Here is a 16,546-nt window from a genome sequence, read left to right as displayed (position 1 = left end):
ATCACTCATCCATCAGTCATGGAACCCTACTCCCCCACAACTGGCAGGCAGCAGGAATCCTGTACTGGGTCGCTGTTGGTGAGAGCACAGGGCTACACTAGGAGTGGGCTGTAACCAAGTCTCTAGACACAGAGATGTAACAAATATGCTATTGGATTCATGAGCTTGCTCTTGTCATTCCAGACCAAAATAAGAGACAGTCTGGTGTCAATTTGCATTTGTCTCTACAGAGCTAAGTGTGCAGTAAGGGCAGTAGCCCCCGTCACTTAACGAGGAGCAGACGGTTTGTGTTGACACACATACATATATATTATACATACCACAAAATGCATTTGTCAAATTATCAGGATCAATATAGTAAAAGAGCACAGCTAATGTACATCAATGGCTTTTAGAAAGGCTTTATGGGTATAATAGAACAAGGGGTGCTGCAAAGACAACGCCCCCAATGCTCCTACCTCCTCTGGGCCCCCCAGCGTGCTGCGGGAGTGTGATGCCCCATCCCCCGGGACCCTGGTCCTGTAGGATGCTGCTCCTCTTTGTCTGACTATGTCTGTGTGGTGGATTCAAACATTAGCCTCTCTCTCTCTCTCTCTCTCTCTCTATCCCCTACTAATACTCTGCTCCCCATCCCAACATCAACACAGACAGCCTGCCAACCAGGCCTCTGCCTTCCTCCTGATTATGAGGTATCCTAGCGACAGCCAACTGGGTGCCTATGGAATCCCAGTGCAGTGCAGCATGCTGATTGGTCAAAAGGACCCTCTCTAATGAAGACGATGATAATGATTTCACCCTCTACCCTCCCCCTGCCAGAATACTGAATATGGTAGCATGAAGCCTCGGCCATATAATAGCCAACCCATCACAAAAATCATATTGGATAAGCACAAAACTCAAATCTGTAAATGAGTTATCTATTTATTTTACAGAAAATGTTATTCAATCTGTTATTTCATTAGGACATTAGTTATGTTATAGCCTATCAGTCTATAAGCATACATTGTAGTCTACACATGAACATTCAGGATAGGGTCATATACAATGCCTTCGGAAAGTATTCAGACTACTTGACTTTTTCCATATTTTGTTACGTTTCAGCCTTATTATAAAATTGATTAAATATATTTTTTCTTCATAATTTACACATAACACCCCATAATGACAAAGCGAAAACAGGTTTTAAAACATAAATACCTTTACATAAGTATTCAGACCCTTTGCTATGAGACTCGAAATTGAGCTCAGGTGCATCCTGTTTCCATTGATCATCCTTGAGATGTTTCTACAACTTGATTGGACGCCACCTGTGGTAAATTCAATTGATTGGACTGGATTTGGAAAGGTACACACCTGTCTATATAAGGTCACAGTTGACAGTGCATGTCAGAGCAAAAACCAAGCCATGAGGTCTAAGGAATTGTCCGTAGAGCGCTGAGACAGGATTGTGTCGAGGCACAGATCTGGGGAAGGGTACCAAAAACATTTCTGCAGGTCCCAAGAACACAGTGGCCTCCATCATTCTTAAGCCAGCAGCATTTAAGCTAGCTGCATTACCACCCTACATACCACTGCTGGCTTGCTTCTGAAACTAAGCAGGGTTGGTCCTGGTCAGTCCCTGGATGGGAGACCAGATGCTGCTGGAAGTGGTGTTGGAGGGCCAGTAGGAGGCACTCTTTTCTCTGGTCTATAAAATATCCCAATGCCCCAGAGCAGTGATTGCCCTACACTGCCCTGTGTAGGGTGCTGTCTCTCGGATGGGACATTAAACGGGTGTCCTGACTCTCTGAGGTCATTAAAGATCCCATGGCACTTATTGTAAGAGTAGGGGTGTTAACCCCGGTGTCCTGGCTAAATTCCCAATCTGGCCCTCAAACCATCATGGTTACCTAATAATCCCCAGTTTACAATTGGCTCATTCATCGCCCTCCTCTTCCATGTAACTATTCCCCAGGTTGTTGCTGTAAATGAGATCGTGTTCTCAGTCAACTTACCTGGTAAAATTATTATTATTAAATTGAAGTTTGGAACCACCAAGACTCTTCCTAGAACTGGCTGCCCGGTCAAACTGAGCAATCGGGGAAAAGGGCCTTGGTCAGGGAGGTGACCAAGAACCCGATGGTCACTGACAGAGCTCTAGAGTTCCTCTGTGGAGGAGAATCTTTCAGAAGGACAACCATCTCTGCAGCACTCCACCAAATCAGGCCTTTATGGTAGAGTGCCCAGATGGAAGCCACTCCTCAAAAAAAGGCTGCTTGGAGTTTGCCAAAAGGCACCTAAAGACTCAGACCATGAGAAACAAGATTCTCTGGTCTAATGAAACCAAGATTGAACTATTTGGCCTGAATGCCAAGTGTCACGTCTGGAGGAAACCTGGTACCATCCCTATGGTGAAGCGTGGTGGCAGCATCATGATGTGTGGATGTTTTTCCAGAGGCAGGGACTGAGAGACTAGTCAGGCAAAGATGAACAGAGCAAAGCACAGAGAGATCCTTGATGAAAACCTGCTCCAGAGTGCTCAGGACCTCAGACTGGGGTGAAGGTTCACCTTCACACAGTACAACGACCCTAAGCACACAGCTAAGACAACGCAGGAGTGGCTTCAGGACAAGTCTCTGAATGTCCTTGAGTGGCCTAGCCAGAGACTGGATCGAACATCTCTGGAGAGACCTGAAACTAGCTGTGCAGCAACGCTCCCAATCCAACCTGACAGAGCTTGCGAGGATCTGCTGAGAGGAATTGGGAGAAACTCCCCAAATACAGGTGTGCCAAGCTTGTAGCGTCATACCCAAGAAGTCTCGAGGCTGTAATCGCTGCCAAAGAAGCTTCAACAAAGTGCTGCGTAAAGGGTACAGTTGATGTCGGAAGTTTACATACACCTTAGCCAAATACATTTAAACTGTTTTTCACAATTCCTGACAATTCCTGATCCAAGTAAAAATTCCCTGTCTTAGGTCAGTTAGGATCACCACTTTATTTTAAGAATGTGAAATGTCAGAATAATAATAGAGAGAATGATTTATTTCAGATTTTCTTTCATCACATTCCCAGTGGGTCAGAAGTTTACATACACTCAATTAGTATTTGGTAGTATTGCCTTTAAATTGATTAACTTGGGTCAAACGTATTGGGTAGTCTTCCACAAGCTTCCCACAATAAGTTGGGTGAATTTTGGCCCATTCCTCAGGTTTGCAAGGCCTCCTTGCTCGCAAACGCCTTTTCAGTTCTGCCCACACATTTTCTGTAGGATTGAGGTCAGGGCTTTGTGATGGCCACTCCAATACCTTGACTTAGTTGTCCTTAAGCCATTTTGCCACAACTTTGGAAGTATTCTTGGGGTCATTGTCCATTTGGAAGACCCATTTGCGACCAAGCTTTAACTTCCTGACTGATGTCTTGAGATGTTGCTTCAATGTATCCACATCATTTTCCATCCTCATGATGGCATCTATTTTGTGAAGTGCACCAGTCCCTCCTGCAGCAAAGCACCCCCAAAACATGCCGCCACCCCCGTGCTTTACGGTTGGGATGGTGTTCTTCGGCTTGCAAGCCTCCCCCTTTTTCCTCCAAACATAACAATGGTCATTTTGGCCAAACAGTTCTATATTTTTGACCAGAGGACATTTCTCCAAAAAGCACGATCTTTGTCCCCATGTGCAGCTGCAAACCGTAGTCTGGCTTTTTTATGGCGGTCTTGGAACAGTGGTTTCCTCCTTGCTGAGCGGTCTTTCAGGTTATGTCGATATAGGACTCGTTTTACTGTGGATATAGATACTTTTGTACCCGTTTCCTCCAGCATCTTCACAAGGTCCTTTGCTGTCGTTCTGGGATTGACTTGCACTTTTCACACCAAAGTACGTTCATCTCTAGGAGACAGAACGCGTCTCCTTCCTGAGTGGTATGACGGCTGCGTGGTCCCATGGTGTTAATACTTGTGTACTATTGTTTGTACAGATGAACATGGTACCTTCAGGGGTTTGGAAATTGCTTCCAAGGATGAACCAGACTTGTGGAGGTCTACAATTTTGTTTGATTTCTTTTGATTTTCACCTGATGTCAAGCAAAGAGGCACTGAGTTTGAAGGTAGGCCTTGAAATACATCCACAGGTACACCTCCAATTGACTCAAATGATGTCAATTAGCCTATCAGAAGCTTCTAAAGCCATGACATAATTTTCTGGAATTTTCCAAGCTGTTTAAAGGCACAGTCAGCTTAGTGTGTGTAAACGTCTGAACCACTGGAATTGTGATACAGTGAATTATGAGTGAAATAATCTGTCTGTAAACAATTGTTGGAAAAATTACTTGTGTAATGCACAAAGTAGTTGTCCTAACCGACTTGACAAAACTATAGTTTGTTAACAAGAAATTTGTGGTGTGGTTGAAAAACAAGTTTTAATGACTCCAACCTAAGTGTATGTAAACTTCCGATTTCAACTGTATATTGAAACCGTTTTTGGGAGATGCGATGGATCATTGGGATATCATTCAATATTCCCTTTCTTTTGATGTTCAGTGAAATCATCCCATGTGACGAGTCAACTCATTTAATTAAAGTAAAATTCGTAACTAAATCATTTTTTTTCTCTATTGGAAGGATTTATCATTTGTAATTATGTCTACTTATGATAAGGTAAAATGTTTGTTTGTCTCCATATAATATGTAAAAATATATCCAATGCAAAAAAACATTACATTTAAATGGTATTAATATTAATTTGCATACATTCCCGTTAATTCCCATATATTCTCATTAATTCCCACAGAAAGTTTCCACCTCTGAATATTCCCCAAAATGTGCAACCCTAGTAATGACGCCGCATAACATTTAGCGCTACACGTGCAACAAAGCATTCCTAACCTAGCCCACAATGTCTGCAACAAGTTGAGCAGTCATTTGAAATAGTAAGAAAATTTCTGCGAGACAACTCCAAGGCGAAATACATTAACGCCAAGATAATGGAATTCATTGCCCTTGACAATCAACTGTTCTCTGTCGTGGGTGATATTAGCTTTCACCGACTGGTTGAGCACCGGTACACACTACCAAGCGCGCAATTTTTCAGATGTTGCCCTACCAGAGTTACACAGTAATGGCGTCACTGCTATTAGCTTCACGACTGACATTTGGACCAGCGATATCAGCCCCATGAGCATGCTGAGTCTAACAGCACAGTGGGTCGTTGAAGATTTCGTACTGAAGAAAGTTGTATTGCATGCTCAAAAATATGCTGGTTGTCATACCGCTGCTGCCATTTTAATGGCATTTGAGAACATGTTTGAAACTTGGAAACATGAACACACTAGCTAGCTCCATTCGAACAACTGACTCGAGAAATAAGCTCATCAACTGCGCCTGCAGCAGACGTGATACCCTCCGTCACGGCATTGAAACGCCTGCTCAACAAAACTGCAGACACAGGCTGTGAACATGCGATTCGGTGGCATTCTCTCTGTACTGTGTCGTCACCATGCTCAATGCTATGTACAAGGACCGCTACTTCGATGCAGACAAAAAACAGGGTTTACGTGAAATGTTACATACACAGCTGGACAAGATGGAAACGGACACAGTGACAGTGCACACCGAGGAAGAGAGGCCACGGACAGACAGAGCTGAAACTTCACTGCTTGACATGTATGATGAAATCCTGGTTGAGAATGAAACAACTGAACAAATAAACAACAAAACAGCACAGCAAGTAAGTGAAATAAATAGGTTTTGATTATGTTTTACTGGTAATGGGGAGATATGTAAATGCCAACAAAATTACTTTTTGGTCAGTGTGTGTGTGTGTGTGTGTGTGTGTGTAACCTTGATTTAACTTCTCTAGGGCCAGTGGGACGATTTCGTCCCACCTACGTAACAGCCAGTGGAATCCCGTGGCGCGTTATTCAAATACCTTAGAAATGCTATTACTTCAATTTCTCAAACATATGACTATTTTACACCATTTTAAAGACTCTCGTTAATCTAACCACAGTGTCCGATTTCAAAAAGGCTTTACAACGAAAGCAAAACATTAGATTATGTCAGCAGAGTACCCAGCCAGAAATAATCAGACACCCATTTTTCAAGCTAGCATATAATGTCACATAAACCCAAACCACAGCTAAATGCAGCACTAACCTTTGATGATCTTCATCAGATGACACCCCTAGGAAATTATGTTATACAATACATGCATGTTTTGTTCAATCAAGTTCATATTTATATCAAAAACCAGCTTTTTACATTAGCATGTGACGTTCAGAACTAGCATACCCCCCGCAAACTTCCGGTGAATTTACTAAATTACTCACGATAAACGTTCACAAAAAACAACAATTATTTTAAGAATTATAGATACAGAACTTCTCTATGCACTCGCTATGTCCGATTTTAAAATAGCTTTTCGGTGAAAGCACATTTTGCAATATTCTAAGTAGATAGCCCGGCATCACAGGGCTAGCCCGGCATCACAGGGCTAGCTATTTAGACACCCACCAAGTTTAGCCCTCACCAAAGTCAGATTTACTATAATAAAAATGTTATTACCTTTGCTGTTCTTCGTCAGAATGCACTCCCAGGACTTCTACTTCAATAACAAATGTTGGTTTGGTTCAAAATAATCCATAGTTATATCCAAATAGCGGCGTTTTGTTCGTGCGTTCAAGACACTATCCGAAAGGGTAAAGAAGGGTGACGCGCCCGACGCGTTTCGTGACAAAAAAAATAGTAAATATTCCATTACCGTACTTCGAAGCATGTCAACCGCTGTTTAAAATCAATTTTTATGCCATTTTTCTCGTAAAAAAGCGATAATATTCCGACCGGGAATCTGTGTTTTAGTACAAAGAGAGAGAAAATAGACACGTGCACGCGCCTCAGTCTCATTGTCCTCTGATAGACCACTTACCAAAGGCGCTAATGTTTTTCAGCCAGGGGCTGGAATTACATGATTCAGCTTTTTCCCGGGTTCTGAGAGCCTATGGGAGCCGTAGGAAGTGTCACATTACAGCAAAGATCCTCAGTTTTCAATAAAGAGAGTCAAGAAGAACAAGAACTTGTCAGACAGGCCACTTCCTGTAAGGAATCTTCTCAGGTTTTTGCCTACCATATGAGTTATGTTATACTCACAGACACCATTCAAACAGTTTTAGAAACTTTAGGGTGTTTTCTATCCAAAGCCAATAATTATATGCATATTCTAGTTTCTGGGCAGTAGTAATAACCAGATTAAATCGGGTACGTTTTTTTATCCGGCCGTGTAAATACTGCCCCCTAGCCCTAACAGGTTAACTAGGGAAGTCAGTTAAGAACAAATTCTTATTTACAATGATGGCCTACCCCGGCCCCACAGGGACGACGCTGGGCCAATTGTGCCCCGCCCTATGGAACTCACAATCACGGCCAGATGTGATACAGCCTGGATTCTTACCAGGGACCATAGTGACGCCTCTTGCACTGAGATGCAGTGCCTTAGACCGCTGCGTCTGTGTGTGTTTTAACTATTTAACTGTACTAGAATGCTTAACTTCTCTAGGGTAGGGGGCAGTATTTTGACGTACGGATGAAAGGCGTGCCCGTAGTAAACTGCCTGCTACTCAGGCTCAGAAGTTAGGATATGCATATATTAGTAGATTTGGATAGAAAACACTCAAGTTCCTAAAACTGTTTGAATGATGTCTGTGAGTATAACAGAACTCATATGGAAGGCAAAAACCTGAAACAAATCCAACCAGGAAGTGTGGAAATCTGAGGTTTGTAGTTTTTCAAGTGATTGCCTATACAGTATACAGTGACTTAGGGTTCATTTTGCACTTCCTAAGGCTTCCACTAGATGTCAACAGTCTTTAGAAAGTTGTTTCATGCTTCCACTGTGACTGGGGAGAGAATAAGAGCTGACTCAACAAGTTGGCTGCCTGAGGCCAATGAGTTGTTTACTGCGCGGTCACCCATGTACGCCGTTCCTTTTTTTCCCTCTGGAATGAATACGCTATTGTCTGGGTTGGAATATTATCGAATATTTATGATAAAAAGACCCTAAGGATTGATTGTAAACATCGTTTGACATGTTTCTATGAACGGTAATGGAACTTTTTGACTTTGTCTCTAATTAACATAGTCTAATGCTATGCTTTCGCCGTAAAGTCTTTTTGAAATCGGACACTGTGGTTGGGTTAACGAGAAGTCTATCTTTAAAATGGTGTATAATACTTGTATGTGTGAGAAATTTGAATTGTGAGATTTTTGTTGTTTTGAATTTGGCGCTCTGCTATTTCACTGGCTGTTGACGGGGTGGCGTTAGCATCCCACATTTCCAAGAGAGGTTCACATTTTATTTTAAATCATCGGTATTGGGTTTTTTCAGCAAGGAAAATATCAGATATCGGTATTGGCCAAAAATGTCATATCGGTACATCACTACGCTAGCGTCCCACCCGCGGGACACACTATTCAACCGCCAGTGAAATAGCAGGGCGCCAAATTCAAAACAACAAAAATCTCATAATTCAAATTTCTCAAACATACAACTATTATATCCCATTTTAAAGATACACTTCTCGTTAATCCAACCACATTGTCCGATTTCAAAAAGGCTTTTTGGCGAAAGCACAACATTAGATTATGTTAGGACAGCGCCTAGACAAGATAACCCACACAGCCATTTTCCAAGCAAGGAGAGGTGTTACAAAAACCAGAAATACAGGTACCATTAATCACTAACCTTTGATCTTCATCAGATGGCACTCATAGGACTTCATGTTACACAATACATGCATGTTTTGCTCGATAAAGTTCATATTTATATCCAAAAACCCCATTTTACGTTGGCATGTAATGTTCAGAAATGTTTTGCCTCCCAAAACTTCCGGTGAATGAGCACATCAATTTACAGAAATACTCATCATAAACGTAGATAAAATATTCAACTGTTATTCAAAGAATTATAGATACACTTCTCCTTAATGCAACCGCTGTGTCAGATTTCAAAAAAGTTTTACTGCGAAAGCACACTTTGCAATAATCTGAGTACGGCGCTCAGTCGCCAAGCAGCTTGGTGAGAAGGTGCCAACATTCGGTGCGATTATTCGCAAATGGAAGAAACACAAAAGAACTGTCAATATCCCTCGGCCTGGGGCTCCATGCAAGACCTCACCTCGTGGGGTTGCAATGATCATGAGAACGGTGAGGAATCAGCCCAGAACTACACAGGACGATCTTGTCAATGATCTCAAGGCAGCTGGGACCATTGTCACCAAGAAAACAATTGGTAACACACTACGCCGTGAAGGACTGAAATCCTGCAGTGCCTGCAAGGTCCCCCTGCTCAAGAATACATATACATGCCCGTCTGAAGTTTGCCAATGAACATCTGAATGATTCAGAGGACAACTGGTGAAAGTGTTGTGGTCAGATGAGATGAGAGCTCTTTGGCATCAACTCAACTCGCCGTGTTTGGAGGAGGAGGAATGCTGCCTATGACCCCAAGAACACCATCTCCACCGTCAAACATGGAGGTGGAAACATTATGCTTTGGGGGTGTTTTTCTGCTAATGGGACAGGACAACTTCACCGCATCATTTGACGGGGCCATGTACTGTCAAATCTTGGGTGAGAACCTCCTTCCCTCAGCCAGGGCATTGAAAATGGGTCGTGGATGAGTATTCCAGCATGACAATGACCCAAAACACACGGCCAAGGCAACAAAGGAGTGGCTCAAGAAGAAGCACATTAAGGTCCTGGAGTGGCCTAGCCAGTCTCCAGACCTTAATCCCATAGAAAATCTGTGGAGGGAGCTGAAGGTTCGAGATGTCAAACGTCAGCCTCGAAACCTTAGCGACTTGGAGAAGATCTGCAAAGAGGAGTGGGACAAAATCCCTCCTGAGATGTGTGCAAACCTGGTGGCCAACTACAAGAAACGTCTGACCTCTGTGATTGCCAACAAGGGTTTTGCCACCAAGTACTAAGTCATGTTTTGCAGAGGGGTCAAATACTTATTTCCCTCATGAAAATGCAAATCATTTTATAACATTTTTGACATGCGTTTTTCTGGATTTTTTTGTTTTGTTATTCTGTCTCGCACTGTTCAAATAAACCTACCATTAAAATTATAGACTGATCATTTCTTTGTAAGTGGGCAAACGTACAAAATCAGCAGGGGATCAAATACTTTTTTCCCCCACTACCTTTGATGATCTTCATCGGAATGCACTCCCAGTTCCACAATAAATGTTCATTTGTTTCGATAAAGTCCATCCTTTATGTCCAAATACCTCCCTTTTGTTTGCGCGTTCAGTCGAGTAATCCAAATCCACTGTGCTCGCGCAGTAAATTCAGACGATAAGTCAAAAAAGTTATATTACAGTTCATAGAAACATGTCAAACGATGTATTGAAGCTTGAGCTTGACATATCGCGCATCCCGCAAAGGCGTTGCTAACATTTACGATAGCAAATTTCAATTTACAAAAAACCCTGACGTTTTCGTCTTTTGAGCTTCTAGTCATGAAATCTATGCAGCCTACTCAATCACTTTTTATAGTGACTGTTTTACAGCGTTCCTCACCGTGTTCCATATACAGCGTTCCTCACCGTGTTCCCTGAAATCCTATCGGACCTTGTAGTCATAGCAGATAATATTCAAATTTTTGGTGACTTTAATATTCACATGGAAAGGTCCACAGACCCACTCCAAAAGGCCATCATCGACTCATTGGGTTTTGTCCAACATGTCTCCGGACCTACTCACTGCCACAGTCATACTCTGGACCGAGTTTTGTCCCATGGAATAAATGTTGTGGATCTTAATATTTTTCCTCATAATCCTAGACTATTGGACCACCATTTTATTACGTTTGCAATCGCAACAAATAATCTGCTCAGATCCCAACCAAGGAGCATCAAAAGTCATGCTATAAATTCTCAGACAACCCAAAGATTCCTTGATGCCCTTCCAGACTCCCTCTGCCTACCCAAGGACATCAGAGGACAAAAATCAGTTAACCACCTAACTGAGGAACTCAATTTAACCTTGCGCAATACCCTCGATGCAGTTGCACCCCTAAAAATGTAAAACATTTGTCATAATTAACTAGCTCCCTGGTATACAGAAAACACCCGAGCTCTGAAACAAGCTTCCAGAAAATGTATTTTTGATACTGTCGCAAAGCTATCTAAAAAGCAGCATTCACCAAGAGAGGATGGCTTTCACTTCAGCAGTAATAAATTCATTAACTTCTTTGAGGAAAAGATCATGATCATTAGAAAGCAAATTACGGACTCCTATTTAAATCTGCGTATTCCTCCAAAGCTCAATTGTCCTCAGTCTGCACAACTCTGCCAGGACCTAGGATCAAGGGAGACACTAAAGTTTTTTAGTACTATATCTATTGACACAATGATGAAAATAATCATGGCCTCTAAACCCTCAAGCTGCATACTGGATCCTATTCCAACTAAACTACCGAAAGAGCTGCTTCCTGTGCTTGGCCCTCCTATGTTGAACACAATAAACGGCTCTCTATCCACCGGATGTGTACCAAACTCACTAAAAGTGGCAGTAATAAAGCCTCTCTTGAAAAAGCCAAACCTTGACCCAGAAAATATAAAAAACTATCGGCCTATATCGAATCTCCCATTGATCTCAAACATTTTTGAAAAAGCTGTTGCACAGCAACTCACTGCCTTCCTGAAGAAAAACATTGTATACGAAATGCTTAAGTCTGGTTTTAGACCCCATCATAGCACTGAGACTGCACTTGTGAAGGTGGTAAATTACCTTTTAATGGCGTCAGACCGAGGCTCGTGCTCCTAGACCTTAGTGCTGCTTTTGATACCATCGATCACGACATTCTTTTGGAGAGATTGGAAACCCAAATTGGTCTACACGGACAAGTTCTGGCCTGGTTTAGATCTTATCTGTCGGGAAGATATCAGTTTGTCTCTGTGAATGGTTTGTCCTCTGACAAATCAACTGTAAGTTTCGGTGTTCCTCAAGGTTCCGTTTTAGGACCACTATTGTTTTCACTATATATTTTACCTCTTGGGGATGTCATTCGAAAACAATGTTAACGTTCACTGTTATGTGGATGACACACAGCTGTACATTTCAATGAAACATGGTGAAGCCCCAAAATTGCCCTCGCTGGAAGCCTGTGTTTCAGACATAAGGAAGTGGATGGCTGCAAACGTTCTACTTTTAAACTCGGACAAAACAGAGATGCTTGTTCTAGGTCCCAAGAAACAAAGAGATCTTCTGTTGAATCTGACAATCTTGATGGTTGTACAGTCATCTCAAATAAAACTGTGAAGGACCTCGGCATTACTCTGGACCCTGATCTCTCTTTTGACAAACATATCAAGATTGTTTCAAGGACAGCTTTTTTCCATCTGCGTAACATTGCAAAGATCAGAAATTCTCTGTCCAAAATTGATACAGAAAAATGTATCCATGCTTTTGTTACCTCTAGGTTAGACTACTGCAATGCTCTACTTTCCGGCTACCCGGATAAAGCACTAAATAAACTTCAGTTAGTGCTAAATACGGCTGCTAGAATCCTGACTAGAACCAAAAAATGTGATCATATTACTCCAGTGCTAGCCTCCCTACACTGGCTTCCTGTTAAGGCAAGGGCTGATTTCAAGGTTTTACTGCTAACCTACAAAGCATTACATGGGCTTGCTCCTACCTATCTTTCTGATTTGGTCCTGCCGTACATACGCTACGGTTACAAGACCTCCTAATTGTCCCTAGAATTTCTAAGCAAACAGCTCGAGGCAGGGCTTTCTCCTATAGAGCTCCATTTTTATGGAATGGTCTGCCTACCCATGTGAGAGACGCAGACTCGGTCTCAACCTTTAAGTCTTTATTGAAGACTCATCTCTTCAGTAGGTCCTATGATTGAGTGTAGTCTGGCCCAGGAGTGTGAAGGTGAACGGAAAGGCACTGGAGCAACGAACCGCCCTTGCTGTCTCTGCCTAGCCGGTTCCCCCCTCTCCACATATGAAGATATCCCTCTAGTGGTGTGGGGGCTGTGCTTTGGCAAAGTGGGTGGGGTTATATCCTGCCTGTTTGGCTCTGTCCGGGGGTATCTACGGATGGGGCCACAGTGTCTCCTGACTAAGCCTCCAGTATTTATGCTGCAGTAGTTTGTGTGTAGGGGGGCTAGGGTCAGTCTTATATCTGGAGTATTTCTCCAGTGTCCTGTGTGAATTTAAGTCTCTCTCCCTCTCCCCCTCCCTCCCCCCCCTCAGGACTACCTGGCATGATGACTCCTTGCTGTCCCCAGTCCACCTGGCCGTGCTGCTGCTCCAGTTTCAACTGTTCTGCCTGCGGCTATGGAACCCTGACCTGTTCACCGGACGTGCTACCTGTCCCAGACCTGCTGTTTTCAACTCTCTAGAGACAGCAGGAGCGGTAGAGATACTCTCAATGATCGGCTATGAAAAGCCAACTGACATTTACTCAGAAGAGGACTGGCCACCCCTCATAGCCTGGTTCCTCTAGGTTTCTTCCTAGGTTTTTGCCTTTCTAGGGAATTTTTCCTAGCCACCGACTTCTACACCTGCATTGCTTGCTGTTTGGGGTTTTACGCTGGGTTTCTGTACAGCACTTTGAGATTAGAGGTCGACCGATTAATCGAAATGGCCGATTAATTAGGGCCGATTTCAAGTTTTCATAACAATCAGAAATCGCTATTTTGGACGCCGATTTGGCCGATTTTTTTTTTAAATGAATTTTTTTACACCTTTATTTAACTAGGCAAGTTAGTTAAGAACACATTCTTAGAAAAATTGGATTACCTTTGCTGTTCTTCGTCAGAATGCACTCCCAGGACTTCGACTTCAACAACAAATGTTGTTTTGGTTCCAAATAATCCATAGTTATGTCCAAATAGCTCCGTTTTGTTTGTGCGTTCAGGTCACTATCCGAAGGGTAACGTGCGAGCGCATTTCGTGACAAATTCAAAATATTCCATTACCCTACTTAGAAGCATGTCAAATGCTGTTTAACCTGTTAGGGCTAGGGGGCAGCATTGACACGGCTGGATAAAAAACATACCCGATTTAATCTGGTTACCACTCCTACTCAGTAACTAGAATATGCATATACTTATTACATATGGATAGAAAACACCCTAAATTTTCTAAAACTGTTTGAATGGTGTCTGTGAGTATAACAGAACTCAAATGGCAGGTCAAAACCTGAGAGATTCCTTTACAGGAAGTGGCCTGTCTGACCATTTCTGGAACTTCTTTGCCATCTCTATCATTTACTAAGGATCTCTGCTCTAACGTGACACTTCCCACGTCTTCCATAGGCTCTCAGAGCCCGGGAAAAAACAGAATGTCGTCATTCCAGCCCCAGGCTGAAACACATTATCGCCTTTCTCAAGTGGCCCATCAAGAGACACTAGCTTATGCGCGTGACCCCGACCGCCCCCGCCTTTGGGATTTTTTCCTCTGTTTGCCGAAAAGGAGATTCCCTGTCGGAATATTATCGCTTTTCTACGAGAAAAATGATGTAAAAATTGATTTTAAACAGCGGTTGACATGCTTCGACGTACGGCAATGGAATACTTTGAATTTTATTGTCAGGAATTGCGCCAAGCGCGTGACACTTCTTTACTATTTCGGATAGTGTCTGGAACGCACGAACAAAACGCCGCTATTCGGATATAACGATGGATTATTTTGGACCAAACCAACATTTGTTATTGAAGTAGCTGTCCTGGGTGTGCATTCTGACGAAGACAACAAAAGGTAATGACATTTTTATAATAGTAAATATGATTATGGTGAGTGCTAAACTTGCCGGGTGTCTAAATAGCGAGCCCGTGATGCCTGGGCTATGTACTTAGAATATTGCAAAATGTGCTTTCACCAAAAAGCTATTTTAAAATCGGACATATCGAGTGCATAGAGGAGGTCTGTATCTATAATTCTTAAAATAATTGTTATGCTTTTTGTGAACGTTTATCGTGAGTAATTTAGTAAAATGTTAGCGAATTCCCCGGAAGTTTGCGGGGGGTATGCTAGTTCTGAACGTCACATGCTAATGTAAAAAGCTGGTTTTTGATATAAATATGAACTTGATTGAACAAAACATGCATGTATTGTATAACATAATGTCCTAGGGTTGTCATCTGATGAAGATCATCAAAGGTGAGTGCTGCATTTAGCTGTCTTCTGGGTTTTGGTGACATTATATGCTGGCTTGAAAAATGGGTGTCTGATTATTTATGGCTTGGTACTCTGCTGACATAATCTAATGTTTTGCTTTCGTTGTAAAGCCTTTTTGAAATCGGACAGTGTGGTTAGATTAACGAGAGTCTTATCTTTAAATGGCTGTAAAATAGTCATATGTTTGAGAAATTGAAGTAATAGGATTTTTAAGATTTTGAAAATCGTGCCACAGGCTGCAAGTGGCTGTTACGTAGGTGGGACGAATTCGTCCCGCCTAGCCTAGAGAGGTTAAAATCAATTTTTATGCTATTTTTCTCGCCACTGCTTATATAGTAGAAATCTAAGATGTGTCAAATAAATTATATCCAGCTCAGGGCTCCAGCAATGCATTTGGTTTGCTAACATGCTAGCTAAGTGGCTAGATGCCAAATCAAATCAAATGTATTTATATAGCCCTTCTTACATCAGCTGATATCTCAAATAGAGGTCGACCGATTGTGCTTTTTCAACGCCGATACCGATTATTGGAGGCCCAAAAAAGCCGATATCGATTAATCGGCCGATTTTAGCCTCAAATAAATAATGAAACATGTTCAATTTGGTTTAAATAATGCAAAAACAAAGTGTTGGAGAAGAAAGTAAAAGTGCAATATGTGCCATGTAAGAAAGCTAACGTTTAAGTTCCTTGCTCAGAACATGAGAACATATGAAAGCTGGTGGTTCCTTTTAACATGAGTCTTCAATATTTCCAGGTAAGAAGTTTTAGGTTGTAGTTATTATAGGAATTATAGGACTATTTCTCTCCATACGATTTGTATTTCATATACCTTTGACTATTGGATGTTCTTATAGGCACTTTAGTATTGCCAGTGTAACAGTATAGCTTCCGTCCCTCTCCTCGCTCCTACCTGGGCTCGAACCAGGAACACATCGACAACTGCCACCCTCGAAGCAGCGTTACCGATGTAGAGCAAGGGGAACAACTACTCCAAGTCTCAGAGCGAGTGACGTTTGAAATGCTATTAGCGCGCACCTGGCTAACTAGCTAGCCATTTCACATCGGTTACACCAGCCTAATCTTGAGAGTTGATAGGCTTGAAGTCATAACTAGCGCAATGCTTGAAGCACAGCGAAGAGCTGCTGGCAAAACGCACGAAAGTGCTGTTTGAATGAATGCTTACGAGCCTGCTGCTGCCTACCACCGCTCAGTCAGACTGCTCTATCAAATCATAGACTTAATTATAATATAATAAACACACAAATACGAGCCTTAGGTCATTAATATGGTCGCATCCGGAAACTATCATCTCGAAAACAAAACGTTTTTCCTTTCAGTGAAATACGGAACCGTTCCGTATTTTATCTAACGGGTGGC

The 16,546-nt window shown here is 42.3% G+C and overlaps 1 protein-coding gene across 7 annotated transcripts in view; it reads right to left on the bottom strand.

The window, feature by feature from the left end:
* LOC106565865 (polyhomeotic-like protein 2) overlaps positions 1–16,546 on the bottom strand; it is a 49,844-nt gene that overhangs the window by 23,153 nt on the left and 10,145 nt on the right. For 2 of the 7 annotated variants that reach the window (XM_014133478.3, XM_045691754.2), the window contains exon 1: positions 459–681. The exons of 2 other annotated variants lie outside the window; for them this stretch is intronic. In XM_014133478.3, the coding sequence (XP_013988953.1) occupies positions 459–502 (44 nt within the window). In that variant the 5' untranslated portion in view covers positions 503–681. Of the gene's footprint in view, positions 1–458; positions 684–16,546 lie in introns of those variants that run through there. 3 more of the 7 variants (XM_082959308.1, XM_014133482.3, XM_082959307.1) reach the window with 3 other exon arrangements.

This window comes from Salmo salar, chromosome 12 (genome assembly GCF_965601325.2).
Source record: "Salmo salar chromosome 12, fSalSal1, whole genome shotgun sequence".
Lineage (NCBI taxonomy): Eukaryota > Metazoa > Chordata > Actinopteri > Salmoniformes > Salmonidae > Salmo > Salmo salar.
The sequence above is the reverse complement of the archived record's forward strand: the minus strand, read 5'-3'. Positions and strand labels throughout refer to the sequence as shown.